Below are 15,680 nucleotides of genomic sequence, written 5' to 3' on the forward strand. Positions count from 1 at the left end.
ATACCAGAAGCCCCATTGCTTGGAACATAGAACACAGCAGAAAGGATAAGGAAATAAGTCGTTGTTGTTGTTTTGTTTTGTTCTTTTGTTTAAAAGCCCTACCTGGTTTGGGAGAATTGGGCCAGTTTTCTAATTTTCCTCCCTATTGTGATTGTGCGGAACCCATTGTGTCCTGGGAGCCACTCAGATATACTGAGTTCCATGATAAGAAAATAGAAAAATATATTGCAGGCAACAATTTTGCCCTGGCAAGAGGATGGGTTAAATGACCTAACAAGTTTTCTGATTTTTTTTTCCCCCCTCTTCCATCCCCCTCCCCCCCCAACAGTCTCTAATTTCTGATATTCTAAACATCTCTGGCAGCATTGGCACCAGAGGGATATCCTTGCTTGCTTTCTCCTGACTGGAGCTGTGTTTAGGCTTTCTCCCCCTTCAAAGCAAAGTTATAATACTTTGAAGAAAGAGTCCATACCCTAAATTTGTAAAAGTGGGGGTTCGAAAATGTTCTGTATGCCACAGTTATTTGTCAGTTGACCAGTCCTAGCTGAGAGAGTAGGCTTTGTAATGCTAGAGAAGATCCAGAACATGTGGGATTGTTTTGTCTCCATATAAAACCACTGTAGAGCTTTTGTGGGTAGAATAACTATAAAACTCAAGTTAAATGGCTGTAGAAAACGAATATCTAATCCTAGAACAAGTTCTGACTTTAAGAAAGTCAATCTTGATATGTAAACCCATCTTATTATTTGCTGAGTATTTTCTAACCAGGGAAATATTGCAGACAGTAATCATCATTGTAACTTGAATACACTTACATATGATATTTTACTGGAATGCTATCGATGCCATAGACTTGTTCATTTATCTTACAGTGTGCCAAGTAATTGGCATGTATGACTACACTGCACAGAATGACGATGAACTGGCATTCAACAAAGGCCAGATCATAAACGTCCTGAACAAGGACGACCCAGATTGGTGGAAAGGAGAAGTGAATGGACAAGTGGGTCTCTTCCCATCCAACTATGTGAAACTGACGACAGATATGGACCCAAGCCAGCAATGTAAGTGACCTGCTTACTATTTTACTGTTACTGCTTATGTAGTATTTTAAAATGTAACATGCAGCATTGCTATGATTCTGCTATGGTTTGCAGAACTCAAAGCTTGACCACTGCTGCATTTGCCAAAGTCTCTTTGAAGACCTTCTGTAAAAGAAACCTTATTTTGTGTTTTGGTTTTTTTAGTTCCATCCCCTTTGTAGCATGTTCCCTTTTATCATTTTTGCATCATGCTGTTTACATGCCTGACTCATTTTCCTAGCTTGAATTTTGCTCATTGTTTTGTTTTGCTTATGTGTTGTTTTCCTCCTTTTTCTAGGAATCATATGTTGTCCATCCCCCACTCAGGCTTGAAAGTCCTCAAAGAGACCCACTATCCCATATCACTGCCCAGAGGGATGATGGGAGATGCAGCCTTGATCATGTGACTTCCAGCATGATCATCTACTGCCTTCTGAGTAGAAGAACACACTGCAGAGCAGTTTACCTCATTTTACATTAGTTGCATGTAATCGCAATGTTTGAGTTAATTATCTACAGATATAGAAGCAAAATTACAAAAAAAAAAAAAAAAAAAAAAAAAAAATACACAGGATAGTGGGTCCTTTTGTGGCTTTCATAGTTACCAAACCAATTTTTTCCACCTTTGCACAGGTGCTTTCAGTAGTTTTACAAATAATTTTAAATGTGTATTTTAGCCTTTTAAAGGAAAAGAATAAATAAAATTTCTGCAATGCAAATTTTGTTCTTGCAAAAAGACCCACTATCAAGGAATGCTGCATGTGCTATTAAAATTGTTCCAAATGTCCATAAATCTGAGACTTTATGTATCTTTTTTTATTTTTCACTTGTCCAGTGTTATCAATGTCTTGTTTTTTTCTATTACAAAAGAACAGAAGGAGTTAAATCAGTTTAAGGAACTTTAACACATGCCCAATTGGTATTTTGTTCCAGTTCTTATACTGTATGTATCAGGTGTTCCTTGTTGAGTATGTAATACATTGTGGACAGAAGAAATTAATTTCCTTCCAATGCAAGAGATACTATCCTTGCATAATGCTGTAATCCTTATTGCATTAATTTTATTTTGCACGGTTATTTGTAGCTACAGTAAGAAAGCATCTTTGTTTTGTTTGTCTCAGATTTGTGTGGTTTTTGCATTTTCATATCTGAAATCAGTAGAATACTACATTCATGTGGTCTTTGAGAATTAACATGACTTTTTTTTTTTTTTCAACCTGTTACATGAAGTTTTATTACCATTGTTACTTTTACATGACTATGGAACATCATCTTTTGAACAAGTAATTATCTTGACAAGAAAGAATGTATAGAAATATCTCCCTGCAATTAATTTCCAATGTTTACATTTTTTAACTAGACTGTGGAATTTATACAAATTAATATTAAATGGAGCTTACAGTCAAGTTTATGTAGTAGATGTGCTGTAGCCTAAGCCATGTTTGTCTTTCAAACATTAATTATAAGCTCTTAATGAAATGCCTGGTGCTCTCTGCACCCGGGGGGAAAAGAACCATGCCTCAAGCACAATATAGCCATTCTACTAATGACTTTAACATTTAGTCATATTCTGTTCATGTATTTCTAAATTTCATGCTGGCGGTGTCATAGAGTTCCTTCCTTACCCCTCCCCCCTTTTCATGTGGTGCAAAGAACAAGTGAAGCTCCTTATTCAATTGCACTTCAGTATTTTCATTGATATGAATGTAAAATATATAAATATATAAAACCTGCAGCTTTAACAACTGTAATACAGCCTTTACAATTAGTCACATGTATAGATAATTAAATTCTTCGTATAAAAAGCTAGACCAAAATGTGTTTTGTCGTCTTCTTGCTGTGTACAAACAGAATTTGACAAGTGGTATTAGTATGTGTAACAAATTAACCATACATGAATAACCTGAAACTCCGCTTTTAATACAGAGGCAAGTTTGTGGTGTTTCCTTTGCATACTGAGACACATTCAAATTGATCACAATTAATTACAACTTTTCAAACGTGTGGCTCCTGATCGTAAGTGTTTTCTAAATGCTACGTTGAAACCATCAACATGCAAGTCTCATCTATCAGTAGAGAGTGGAGCAATTGTATAGGGTTACCATTCGTCCGGATTTACCCGGACATGTCCTCCTTTTTGTGCTAAAAATAGCGTCCGGGGGGAATTTGTAAAGCACTCACAATGTCCGGGATTTCCCCCTCCCCCGGCACAGCAGAGCGAGTGGCTGGGAGGGCTGCAGGAAAGTCCCGGGCTGGACTCCGGAGCAGCTGGAGAGGAGCTCCGCCCTGCATTCTGAGCAAGTGTCTCAGCACAAAGTGCAGCCCTCCCCTTTTGCAACTGGGAGCGGTTTCTGCCATGCAGGGTAGCAAAACGGGAGCGAGAGCACTTTGTGCTGATACAAGGGCAGCTCTCCCCTGCAACCCGGTCCGGACCAGGGACCGGGTTTTGTTGTGCAGGGCCAGGGACCGGGTTTTGTTGTGCTGGGGAGCTCAGCCACGTGTCCGGCTCGCACAGAGCCCAACACCCTGTTCTGAGCAGCAGGGTAAGGGGGGGCAGGAGAAGGGGCAGGGAGGTTCTGGAGGGGGCAGTCAAGAAACGGGGGGGGGGCTTTTTGGGGGGAGTGGAGAAAGTTTTGGGCAGTCAGGGTACAGGTAGGGGGTAGGGTCCTGGTGGGCAGTTGGGGGGGGGTCTTAGGAGGGGGCAGTTAGGGGACAAGGAACAGGGAGTCTTAGGTAGGGGGTGGGGTTCTGGAGGGCAGTTAGGAGCAGGGGTCCCAGGAGGGGGCAGTCAGGGGACAAGGAGTGGGGGGGGTAGGGGGCTGGGAGTTCTGGGGGGGAGCTGTCAGGGGGCAGGGGTGGGGAGAGGGATCGGAGCAGTCAGGGGACAGGGAGCAGAGGGGTTTAGATGGGTTGGGAGTTCTGGGGGGGGCTGTCAGGGGGCAGGAGTGCGGAGAGGGATCGGAGCAGTCAGGGGACAGGGAGCAGAGGGGTTTAGATGGGTTGGGAGTTCTGGGGGGGGCTGTCAGGGGGTGGGGAGTGGTTGGATGGGGCGTGGGAGTCCCAGGGGTCTGTCTGGGGGTGGGGGTGTGGATAAAGGTTGGGGCAGTCAGGGGACAAGAGGCAGGGAGGCTTAGATAGTCCTGGGGGGCAGTTAGGGGCAGGGGTCCCAGGAGGGGGTAGTCAGGGGACAAGGAACGGGGGGAGGGTTGGGAGGTCAGGGGGGGTGGGAAGTGGGAGGGGCAGGGGCGGGGCTAGGGCGGGGCTCCTCCCGTCCTCTTTTTTGCTCGCTGAAATATGGTAACCCTACAATTGTAGTATGTTACCACATTGACTCTCAAACTTAATTTTAAGACTAGGATTTAAGTTTAAAATTTGCTTGTTAGTTTGTTACACAGATTTTCCTTCTCCTAGAAGTGCATTCAGCACGGTACAATATAATGTATTTCCCTCATTTGTTTGCAAAAAAAAATATGCTCTGTACACTAGCATAACTTAATGTAAATATTTTGCATAGCACTCAAACATTTTCGTACTATAATCATGCATGTCAGTGTTACTTGAGTGAAGGCTTTCTCGACATTCCCATTATAAGTTAGTGTGTGTAAAGATGTGTAACTTGACTATAAACATTTGTCCTAAACACAATATTGGCCTGTATAACACCAGCCCATAAATAGATTTTCTCCAAATTTGGGCAATATCTTTGTAATTACAGTACTTAAATGAATATTTTTTCTGTTCTCTGTACATGTAGTGGTGTCCGATGCTTGTGTGTGTGTTAGGGTGACCAGACAGCAAGTGTGAAAAATCGGGACAGGGGGTGGGGGGTAATAGGAGCCTATATAAGAAAAAGACCCCAAAATGGGGACTGTCCCTATAAAATCGGGACATCTGGTCACCCTAGTGTGTGTGTGCGCATGCGCTCTTTTTTTAAAGTGTTTTTTTTTTTTAAATCAAGCAGGCAATATTTTTAAACAAATTTTCATAAGAAATTTTGATACACTGGCTTATTATGCATGATTGACAAATCACAATGGCACCAAAGTTCATGAGGTTAATGAGCCATGAACTGAAGAGTCTAAGTTTGCTCTATAAACACATTAGTGTATAGTGTGCCAAGAATTCTTGTTCTGAAGAGTGCTGTGTACCACTTGACACGGCAATAGTTTATAAAGCAGTCCATTGTTGCGAATAATCAACTCTCTAAATAGCTCAAATCACACACTAATGTGTCCTAAACAAGACGTTCAAGTGAGCCATTATGATTTGTTAAAGCACATGAAGGTAAAAGGTATCCATAATATTTGTTTACTCAATAGACTAATAATTCAGGGAATTGTATTTGCTATGTAGTTACTACAATTCCTTTGAAAATAATGTATCAGAATGAACTGTCATATACACATCCATTGTTACCTTTCTAGATTTTCAAATTTCTACATTAAGTGAAAACAAAATCAAAGGGACTCTAATGGCAAAAAACTTAAAATTAGATCCTTTAATATTACACCATTGAAAGCAAAGACTTTGAATTGTTCCTCAGAATCCAATTTTGACTCTTCTCCTTCTTCATTCATCCAGTTCATCTAAAAAGATCTTTAGCCTCCTCAACCACACAAAACCCAAAAGCCTATCGAGCCTGGTTCTGCAGCTTCTTCTTAGTGTATATGCAACATGCCTCAGGCGGCAAGCAGACGTATCCAGCAGAAACCTTAGCCTGCCATAGTGACTCAAATGACTCAAATGCCAAGCTCCACAGCCACACTGAGATTCAGACCTTCCTGTGATGAATTACTCCCATGTCCTTGTTTCTTCAGTCCCCTGACCTGGGACTGCAAAACCAGCAGATATGAATCCCCTTCTAGGAGGAAGTAACACCAACATGTACACAGAGGAGGAAGGGTGCATGGCCTGTCAATCATTCAACATGTTTTTAATTTATTTAACCACAATTTAGAAAAAGAGGGAAATCCTGTCACTAGCCTCAAGCTGCAAGGCTCCTGAAAGCCATTCTATGTATAGGAAAAGTTAATCCTCATGTTGCATAGCAGCTTTTCTTGCTCTTTTTGGCTAACAGGAAAGCTACAACAACACTGCATACAGGAAAGGAGCGGTCATTCAAAGGGACGACGATGAGATTGGGTTTATGGCTCCTTTTAAGTCTTTTCTGCACAGTTCATAGACATTTAGTCATCTGAGGAAGAAGTTTCCTTCATGAAAGTGGTTGGAGGGGGACTTCCTGAGCATGCTCGATGGAGCTGTCAACACAATTTTCAACACTGATTGCCTTCAGCAAGACTTCATCCCTGGGATGTGGGTTGTCTGGAATATTGTACTTAATTTGGCATTTTTCAGGTTGTAGAAGAGAGATTTTTCTATTTGGAATAGGGATTAGTCTCTAACTTCTGTTTACTTGAGTAAAAGTAGCCTAAGTGTGTAGTTTAACACAATAACTATGACTGCGTATTTAAGTACTGATATAGGCAGCAAATTTGCAGACTTTGCATCAGGCCTCTCAACTGAATTATCATTTTCAATTTCTTTATTCCTCTTTATTCTATTTTAGAAATTCCTTAAAGGAAAGCTGCATTGATTTTGCTCAGCACAAACTAACCAAAACTAGTCTGGCTCAAATCCATATAAATGTGTTTGTAACACTCTTGTGATAACTAGCATAATGCCATGAAATGACCCAATGTTGACAACAGTATAAATCAGATTATGGAACAGTTTTCATTCTGCTATATTATTAAATTAACAATTAGGTGAAAAGTATTGTTGTTTCACTGTATTTATATTTGTACAATTTATATTATCAATTAATACTATAGTAAAGTTTGTGAATCTAATGCCTGTGGAAGACATTGGTTTGACAAATGGGATACTGAAAGCCTCTATTTATCCTAGCTACAGAACAAGAACTTTGGGATGATTGCTAATGTGAGGTTTCCATTCACTCTCCTTCCTTGCCCTTCATGCCCCTTCAGTTGGCTTAAACTCTGACCCTGCAGTAGCCGTAGCTAGTGGTGAGAAGGAAGTTCAGCCCTGATAGTCCATTCGCTTTTTAACCTCTGTGCTCAGACTGTCAAGGGTTCTGGTTTGTGCCCACAGAATATTGGACTAGCACCTCCAACTCACAGGTCCACATAATTCCTTGGCAGTGAGATAGTAATGTCTTTTGGTAACTACCAAGCTGAACTGAATTCAAACCAGTGACTGAGGTAAAAGGCTCCACATGAAAAGATCACATTCCTCACAACCACATGCAGGATTCTTTATACTGGACTGCTCCTCAAAGTCACACAGCTCTGTGGTAATTCTGGATCCTGACCTCTTCCCTAGGAGGGACTCTGAGTCAGTTCCCCTTCGTTTGGTGAGAAAGTAAAGCCAGGAATGGAAGATGACAGGAAGAGCTTTGTCCTGAAAGGAAATAATTAAGTAACAAGTTTACTACTATGTCTGTTTCTGAGTTTTTGGAATATGGTTCTCCTAACTCCATTGAGGACTGTTTGGGACCTTAGTAGGGATTCAAATGTCACCCTGTGAAAGTTGCCTCTTGCTCTGTTGTTGGTAGTTGGCATTCATAGAAAATTTCAAGACTGTTAATTGAGAAGCTCACTCTTGTTGCTGAAGAAAGTATAAAGTTGAACTGGGATGCTCTTTCCTGTTTCAAATCAATGATGGTATTCAAGTGCAAGATGAGTTCCCCGTAATTCCTTGTCATTAGCATACATTGGTCAGAGGCCCATGATGGACAATATTTGGTCCTGGATCAGTGATATGATTTATAGAGGCCTGAATGCTCTAAATAATGGCCAGAAGTCAATGGAAATCTGCCAATTCATATTTTTAGGTGCACATGGGATTTTATTCTTCCCATGACAAATTTTGGGGAGAAATAATTTAGTTATATTTTTGAAAAGTTTTAGTAGGTTTCCTGTTCCCCCTTGAGTGCCTAACCAGCCTTTACCCTTCAACTCCTTGTTACAAGATTGAAGGAAGTGTTCCTTTCTTCCCCAGTAAGATAGTGTAAAAAACCACAAAACATTCAGGAAGGCCTTTGTAGCTGCAGATTGAGGGTTGACAGTGATGTAGTAGAAATGTGTGCTGCTGAGTTTCATAAGGCCAGTCTCGGACTCTCATTTACACATCAGAATTTTAACAAATTAATGTGACTGTTGTGAAAAATCTGTATCAATAAGACTCTACCACCTCTCAAGCATTGGATGTGAGCAAGTGAAGGAGGCATATGATTGTGACTTGTTCTGGCAGAAAGAGATTAGCCCATGCAGGCTTATTTTGCAGGCTGGCCCTTTAAACCTATTGCTCCCAGATCTTTTTTCCCCTAATGCAAAATTTCAACTATTTTTGAGAGCGGTCCATGTTCTACCAGTAGATGGATGTGTGTGGCCAGTTAAGAAAGCATATACCCTATGCAAGCTCCTCAAGGCATGGACCGTGTCTTGTATGCTTTCAGTACTTTATAAATGAAAGGTATATCAAGTAATGATACTGAGCAATATTCTTCGCTGGAACACAGCTATTTGGCCTGTTCCTCTCTAGAGGAGAGTACCATTGCTCATTCAGCTGTGGCTGCTTGATTAAACCTTCCAAAAGTGTTAAAAATGTCCATAAAGGAAGATTTAGGCCTTGTTTAATGAAGCAGAATGACAAGGAAAAAATGAGGGGTAGACAAAAGCATCATGGAATTTTGCACCCCTTCTGTCTGTCAGTAGGTGGCCTCCCTCCTTAAATCCATTGGAATTGTCCAAATCATGCTTCTGTAGTCCTGGTGAATATCAGATAAAAAGGTGAGAACAAAGATGTTCTTCAGATTTCCTTTTGTCGCACTTGTGGGAGGGCTAGTGCCATCTGGCTACCAGAGTTCAGATAAGCTGGTCTGATGACATGGTGGCTAAAATGCTGTCAGCCAATTTACTCTACCACTACTATCATCACCACCATCATTTTACAGTCTTCCTGAGGATTCTCTGTGCAGAAGGGTTAAAGAATATTTGTTTTAAATGGAGCTCTAAATTTTATTTCTACAATACGTTGACTGTAGTTAGGCAATCGGTCTTTTTTGTTTGTTTACAGGCCTATAAAAACGTTCTTTAACGGACAACATAGGGTCATAGAAGTTAGAGCTGGAGAAGACCTATTTGATCACTGGAGTCTACAACCCTTTTTGATATTGCCTTCTAGTGGAGGATGCACAGTACCAGCTGTTTGTATTAAGTTGATGGTACAGCAGGGATGGTGTCCCTAGCTTCTGTTTGCCAGAAGCTGGGAATGGACGACAGGATGGATCAGTTGATGATTGCCTGTTCTGTTCATGCTCTCTGGGGCACCTGGCACTGGTCACTGTTGGAAGAGAGGATACTGGACTAGATGGACCTTTGGTTTGACCCAGTAGGGCCATTCTTTCTTCTGAGCTTACTGGCTAACTTCAGATGTAAGAAAGAGGCAAAATGGGATTGTCTTAGCCAATCAGAGTGCACAGATGCTGTATAAGTATTGAGATATAATTATTTTCCCCCAATTATGCAAAGCCTTAGCATTTTTGGGCAAGCCTGTGAAATAATTTTGTACTGTATCCACCTCCTTGAGACATAGTGAACAGGAATCCGTCGTGATTTCACCACTATACTGTGCTGACGTAAAGATTGTGGTTCGATCTGGCCATGTTGGGGATACATCCCAAACATAACTGACTCACTTTGCATTAAAAGGGTGTGCATGTGTGGAATAGTTCCATTCATCTCTAGTGATTGGTTTATATCCATTTTTGTTTTCAAGGCTGCCTTTGCACAGAAAGGGGGCACGAACTTTCATTTTGGAAAATAAATCTTTACAATTCTAGAATCCCCCAAGTCAGAGGGCCCTGCTGTCACAGGAGACCAAAGAAAGGCTTTCCAGAGGAATATTTGCACACTCTCATTCCAGGCGTCCAGTTTACCTAATCCTCTGTTTCTTTCTCAGCTATACAGTGTGTCTGAATATCTGTGCATTGGCTGATACTCATTAACCAATCAGAGTGCAGGGATTTGCATAATGGTATGATTATTTCTTATTAAATATTGTGAATATGCAGATGCCTCTCTTTTAATTGGCAATTGTAAACCCTTTGCTCCACTAGTTGCTTAAAAGAAAAACCCTAATGAACCCCACTTGCCATAGACTTTAGTGGCACCAGGATCAGACCTTTTCTCTTTGTCTCTGTTCCCCTAAAACCCTTCCTTCTCCATAAGCCAACATGATTCATAATTACTTTACAGTCGGAGGATCCTAGCCTCTTCCTCCAAATTATGATCTGAAATAAAAGATATACTGTCGTTTGAGAAGAGCCTTGCTAAGGTTCTGTATGGAAGGGAAGGGGTAGCGATGGTGAGAATGAATGGAAAGAAAGGGATAAAATGTTTCTAACTATTATTTTTAACAATTTACTGTTCTGTCCGTATTTAGGGCCTGATCCTAGAGCCCATTGTAATTGATGGGCTTTTGTCCAGGACCTGTAAGTTCATCAGGGCAGGGACTGTTCCCTTATTTTTGTGAGCACCCAGCACAATGATCATGATTGGTGCCTCTGGAAGTTCCTGTAATACAAATAATAGCAATAACATACTGCAATGGCAGCCATTGGGGGGTGAGGGAGGACTCTCTTTAATTTACATTGTGAATATTTAATTTCAAGTTTCAGAATAAAAGAGTAATAGCCCAAGGGTGTTTCTTGTTAACTAGATGATAACCATCTCTCTTTCCTGGGGAGATCTATGCCTTCAGTCTGTTTATTTAACTCCTGATACAATTATTGTCTTATACCTTCAAGTTGTTCGAATGAACTTCAAGTTTATTTAAAAGGACTGTTCCACAGTGTCTCTTCCATATGATAAAGTCTCTTTTTTTAAAAATCAGGAACATTTCAAGGAGTGCAGAGAAGGAGCTCAGCAACACACTTTATTCTCATTTCAACAAGGCGTTTAGATATCGGACTGACTTAAGCATGAGTAGCTGCCCTGGTGACTACTCATGCTTAAAGTTAGGGACCTGCTTCAGTTCCTTGCTGAATTAGGGTTTTTGAGATAGATGCTTTCCATTTGTCAGCACCTGCTTATCCAAGGTAGTTTATGGCCCCCCAAGGAAGGATCTCTTTTAGTTGGTTGAATTCATAATAATATTACAGCTGCAAGTGGAATTTAGACTTTTATTTAAAAAAACAACTAGTTATAGCCCTTTCATCTCACATTTTAGTTTGAAAAGGAACCCAAACACTGTTTGTTTTTTATGTCAAGAGGAGAAAGTTCCTAATCTTTTTGCACCTAAAAAAAATCTCTCTATTGGAAAAGTCTTTTCCACTTATTCTGCTCTAATTGAAATCAGGTTTTCCCCCCTAATATTAAATGTTCAAAAGGAGACTAATTGTTGAAGTTCAAAGTGACCTATTTAAAGTTCCCATTGGCAATCTGTCAAGCTATTTGAAAAAATGTTTCTTTTTGAGATTTTAAATGTTTCATATAAAACTTTAGTGGTTGGGATAACACTTCAAACCAAGGTTATCAGCATATTTGAAGAGAAAATCTCTCCAGTCTTAAAAAAACTAAACAAAACACTTTGGTACGATGTTTGTATTTGCTGAGGCTGGTAACTCAGTAAGAAAACTAAACTGGTTACTAGACCTGTGTTGTACTGTATGTACTGGAAAATTGCTCTGAAAGCAGCCATTTATAAAGCAGGATTGAAGCTTTTGGTTTTTGAACAACTCCAAGAGTTTCTAATATTTTTCACTAGGCCAGTGCGTGAGTTCATTGATTATTCTCAATGTTACCTTCTCATTTTATCAGGTTTAAAGTTTAAAGAATCTCATGTAAAGAACTACAATATGCAATATCTTAAAGGACCATTTTCAATGTGTTTAGGCCCCCAAAATGATCTACTTTAAAGTTACTACAGTCCTACAGGATGCCCCCTTGACTGTTCATATCTAATTTTTCTTTTTCAAATCTAGCACTCCAGTAAATATTTTTAAAACTGTTTATGTAGAACCCATGAGTGTGCTCTGCTGCTAATCAGCCAACAGAGGGAGCACGAGTTGGCTAAAGCAGAGGTTCCCAAACTGTAATTCATGGACTACTTAATAGTGATCCATAGAAACCTGGCTGGTGACGGGGGGCTGAATTTTCCTTGTTTCCACCTACTAAATTGCATTTAAAAAGCTAAAAATATAGTAAATACTCTTAGTATTAAGTTTACATGGAAGCAATTTCTATAGTTGCCACAAGGAAGTGATGTGATTGAGAATAGGAGGAGATGTGGTTCACACTATGAAAAATATGAGAACACCTTACCTAAAATAATACTCTCCTCAAAGTCTGATCTAAGTATGTTGGTATCATTGATGATGCTGGTGAACAAATAAATAAATAAAAAGCCTTGATCACTCTAAACTCCATGAAAAATTTTGCAATAACAAGTTCTTCTGTCAGAAAATGCCATTTTGTCAAAATCAAAACTTTCCATGGGAACAGGACAATTTTGATAAATCAAACCCAAGCATTTTAATACATTGAAACCTTCCATTTTGACATTTGTGGCCTAGAATGTTTCAATTTTTTGTTTTTAAATGTAGTTCATTTGTATTCTATTATAAATGGAAAGGCACCCCCCCCACACACCCATACACACTGACCTCAGTAGACTTTGGATCTGATCCCTAAAGACTTTGATAGTCAGTTTTGAAAAGAAAAGTGAAGAAAAGAAAAGAAAATAGAACCCTACTGGATAGAATGTCCACTTTGAAAAGAATAACAGAGTAAGGCTTTGTCTGCGCTGCCACTTTTGTTGGTAAAACTTTTGTCGGTCAGGGGTGTGAAAAAAGCACCCCCCTGACTGACATAAGTTACACTGACAGAAGTGCCAGTGTGGACAATGCTATGTTGGCGGGAGACGCTCTCTTGCTGACATAGCTACCGTTGCTTATTGGGGGTGGTTTAATTATGCCGATGGGAAAGCTCTCTCCCACTGGCATAGCGTGGCTGAATGGAAGACCTTACAGCAGGCAGCTGCAGGGGTACAGCTGTGCCACTGTAAGCTCTCTAGTGTAGACATAGCCTAAAATGGAGCCTCTTCTCAATGGTACCAACTCTGAGGGTTGACTCTTGCAGTGTATGGCTATTTGAGAGAATACTTCTCACCGCTATTGTATTTATTATATTCCCTATCACAGCAGTTAAGATCCACCTGGATGCTCTAGCCTCCCTGTCCTTTAAATCTGCTCTTTTAATGCTCACCAAAGCTTTAGTTCAGTCATCCTCAGACTGCAGGCTTTTGTTTTAGCCAGGCTTTCATTCATTTGTTTTATTAATTGTTAGGTTCAAGACAGTGGAGTTGATGAACAAATAAATAGTAGGACTGTGATTTTTTTTTTTTTTATTGAGCCTTGCTTTAGAGGCAACTCAAGCCTTTTGATTTTTCAAGTAAATAAAGACGAAATATTTTCAATTTTGTGCTGTTACGTGTTGAGAGAATGATAAATTGAATGAACAGGTGGCTGTTATTGTTAATGAAGCATTAGCTGAAATATCACAGTTTTAATCTATTTCCAAATAGCCCTCACTAAATTCTCGGTCTCCTTTGTATTTTCCAGGGTGTGCTGACTTACACCTCCTGGACATGTTGACGCCTACTGAAAGGAAAAGGCAGGGATACATCCACGAACTGATCGTAACAGAAGAGAACTATGTAAATGACCTGCAGTTAGTCACAGAGGTAAGAATGGTCAAGGTTTGCAAAAGGGAGAGCTGAAAAGTAAGCTCCTAAATCCACATTTAGGCACAGAAACAGTGGCTTGATTTTCAAAAGTGCTGACCACACAGCACCTCATACTCGCCTGAGTGGGAACTGTTGGTTGCTCAGCACATTTGAAGAGTGGGTCACTTATTTAGATGCCTAAACATGGATTTGGGAGCCTAACTGTAGTCCCCCCGTTTTTAAAAAATAGTGACTAGTAACTTAATCATACAAAGTTGTCGTTTTTTGTTTGAAAATTCCTGCCATGTCTGACTTGGTAGGAATAATCTGACTTGAGCTTTTAGTATTCATGAGCATGTGAGTCTCTTATTACCAGCATTGAGACATCATCATTTAAACTTTCTGTTTTAGTACAGTCTTTTCACTCCTGATTCTAAAAGTTTATTTCTCATGTATATTCTCTTAAGACTTAGAGGTTTAACTCATTGCGCAGAGATTCTACAGCCACAGTGGCACTTATCTGCTTTTCTGTGCCTAAATTCAGTTTCTTAATAGTTATTATGTGCATCTTTCATGCAGGGAAAATGGAAGCCAGATAGACATCTAAGGTGAGCCTCTTAACTGAGGGAGAGTCCTTCTTTGCCAAAATGGTCAAGATATGCAAACCTGATATGTGGTTAGCTAAATAAAATAAATCACTGAATAATTATTTATTCAGTTCTGTGACTGCAGCAAAAAAACTGGGGAAAAAAATCAGTTAATTTTTCTTGCCAAAATGAAAAACTGAAATAATTTCATTCAGGTTGATTCAAATAGACATTTCATTTTGCAATGAAATTAAAATGTTTTTATATTTATGGTTTTTTTTTAGTTTTTTTTTCTTTTGGCTGAAACTATTTGCTGAATTCAGTACAAATTCATGAATAGTTTTGGTACTCCCCAAAATGATTTTTTTGGTGAATTTTCTATTTGCCAGGAAAAAAAATTTCCAGCTCTAATCAGTAATAAATCAGGCGTCTGTAGAGTAGAGGCCAAAGTAGACTTCTGTGTAATTTATTACTGAGATATTTTGCAAGGGACCACTAGTATAAGGAAATGCCCAAGGTTAAAACAGAAATAAGCCATCTTGTAATTAACATCACTGATGCAAGTTTAGATTATGCCTTGTAAAGTGATACACTGTTCTCGAATATCTTATCTGGAAACATTACGGAGCTCTAAGGCCGACAGTATGTTTAAAATCTGTTCTAATGAAAATTAAATGTTGTATTATTATTAAGTACGCAGACCTCTACATGGAGATTATGAACAAGAAGCTTTGTCACTTTGAATTGATTTAACAGTACACTTTCTAAATTGCTTCATTTTCTGCATCTGTAGATCTTCCAGAAACCACTGATGGAGTCTGAGCTGCTAACAGAAAAAGAGGTCGCTATGATTTTTGTTAATTGGAAGGAGCTGATTATGTGCAATATAAAACTACTGAAGTAAGTTGCTTTTCTATATTTATCAACAATAAAATAATTGACCTTTCCCATCCCCTCCTAATTATTTAACTGTGTGAAAATCGTATTTGCTACCAGTGAAAACAGCAGCAGGTTGCAAAGAATATAATATAATATTATGGCTTTGAATTCCTTTTTGAGAAAATCAAGTAGTTTGTGCATATTCATAGGTTGAAAAGTGTCATTTTACTGCCTAAATAAATAAATCTGTTTTGTTGTGAAAATGATAAAAGTTCTGTGCAAAAGAGGAAACAGTTCCCTGGAGCAAATTTTGTGAAAAAGAATTCATTTTAGCCCACAAAGGGAGATTTTCAGCTTCAGGCTCCAATTCAGCAAACGCCTAAGC

At 39.5% G+C, this 15,680-nt stretch overlaps 1 protein-coding gene across 5 annotated transcripts in view; it reads left to right on the forward strand.

Annotated features, from left to right (window-relative positions):
• The window catches only part of ITSN1 (intersectin 1), a 209,889-nt gene that overhangs the window by 172,332 nt on the left and 21,877 nt on the right, over positions 1 to 15,680 (forward strand). For 4 of the 5 annotated variants that reach the window (XM_054048532.1, XM_054048525.1, XM_054048540.1 and 1 more), the window contains 3 exons: positions 873 to 1,064; positions 13,726 to 13,847; positions 15,210 to 15,316. In XM_054048532.1, coding sequence (XP_053904507.1) covers positions 873 to 1,064; positions 13,726 to 13,847; positions 15,210 to 15,316 — 421 coding nt within the window. Of the gene's footprint in view, positions 1 to 872; positions 1,065 to 1,380; positions 2,892 to 13,725; positions 13,848 to 15,209; positions 15,317 to 15,680 lie in introns of those variants that run through there. The other variant, XM_054048558.1, reaches the window with a different exon arrangement.

Source organism: Malaclemys terrapin, chromosome 1 (genome assembly GCF_027887155.1).
Source record: "Malaclemys terrapin pileata isolate rMalTer1 chromosome 1, rMalTer1.hap1, whole genome shotgun sequence".
Lineage (NCBI taxonomy): Eukaryota > Metazoa > Chordata > Testudines > Emydidae > Malaclemys > Malaclemys terrapin.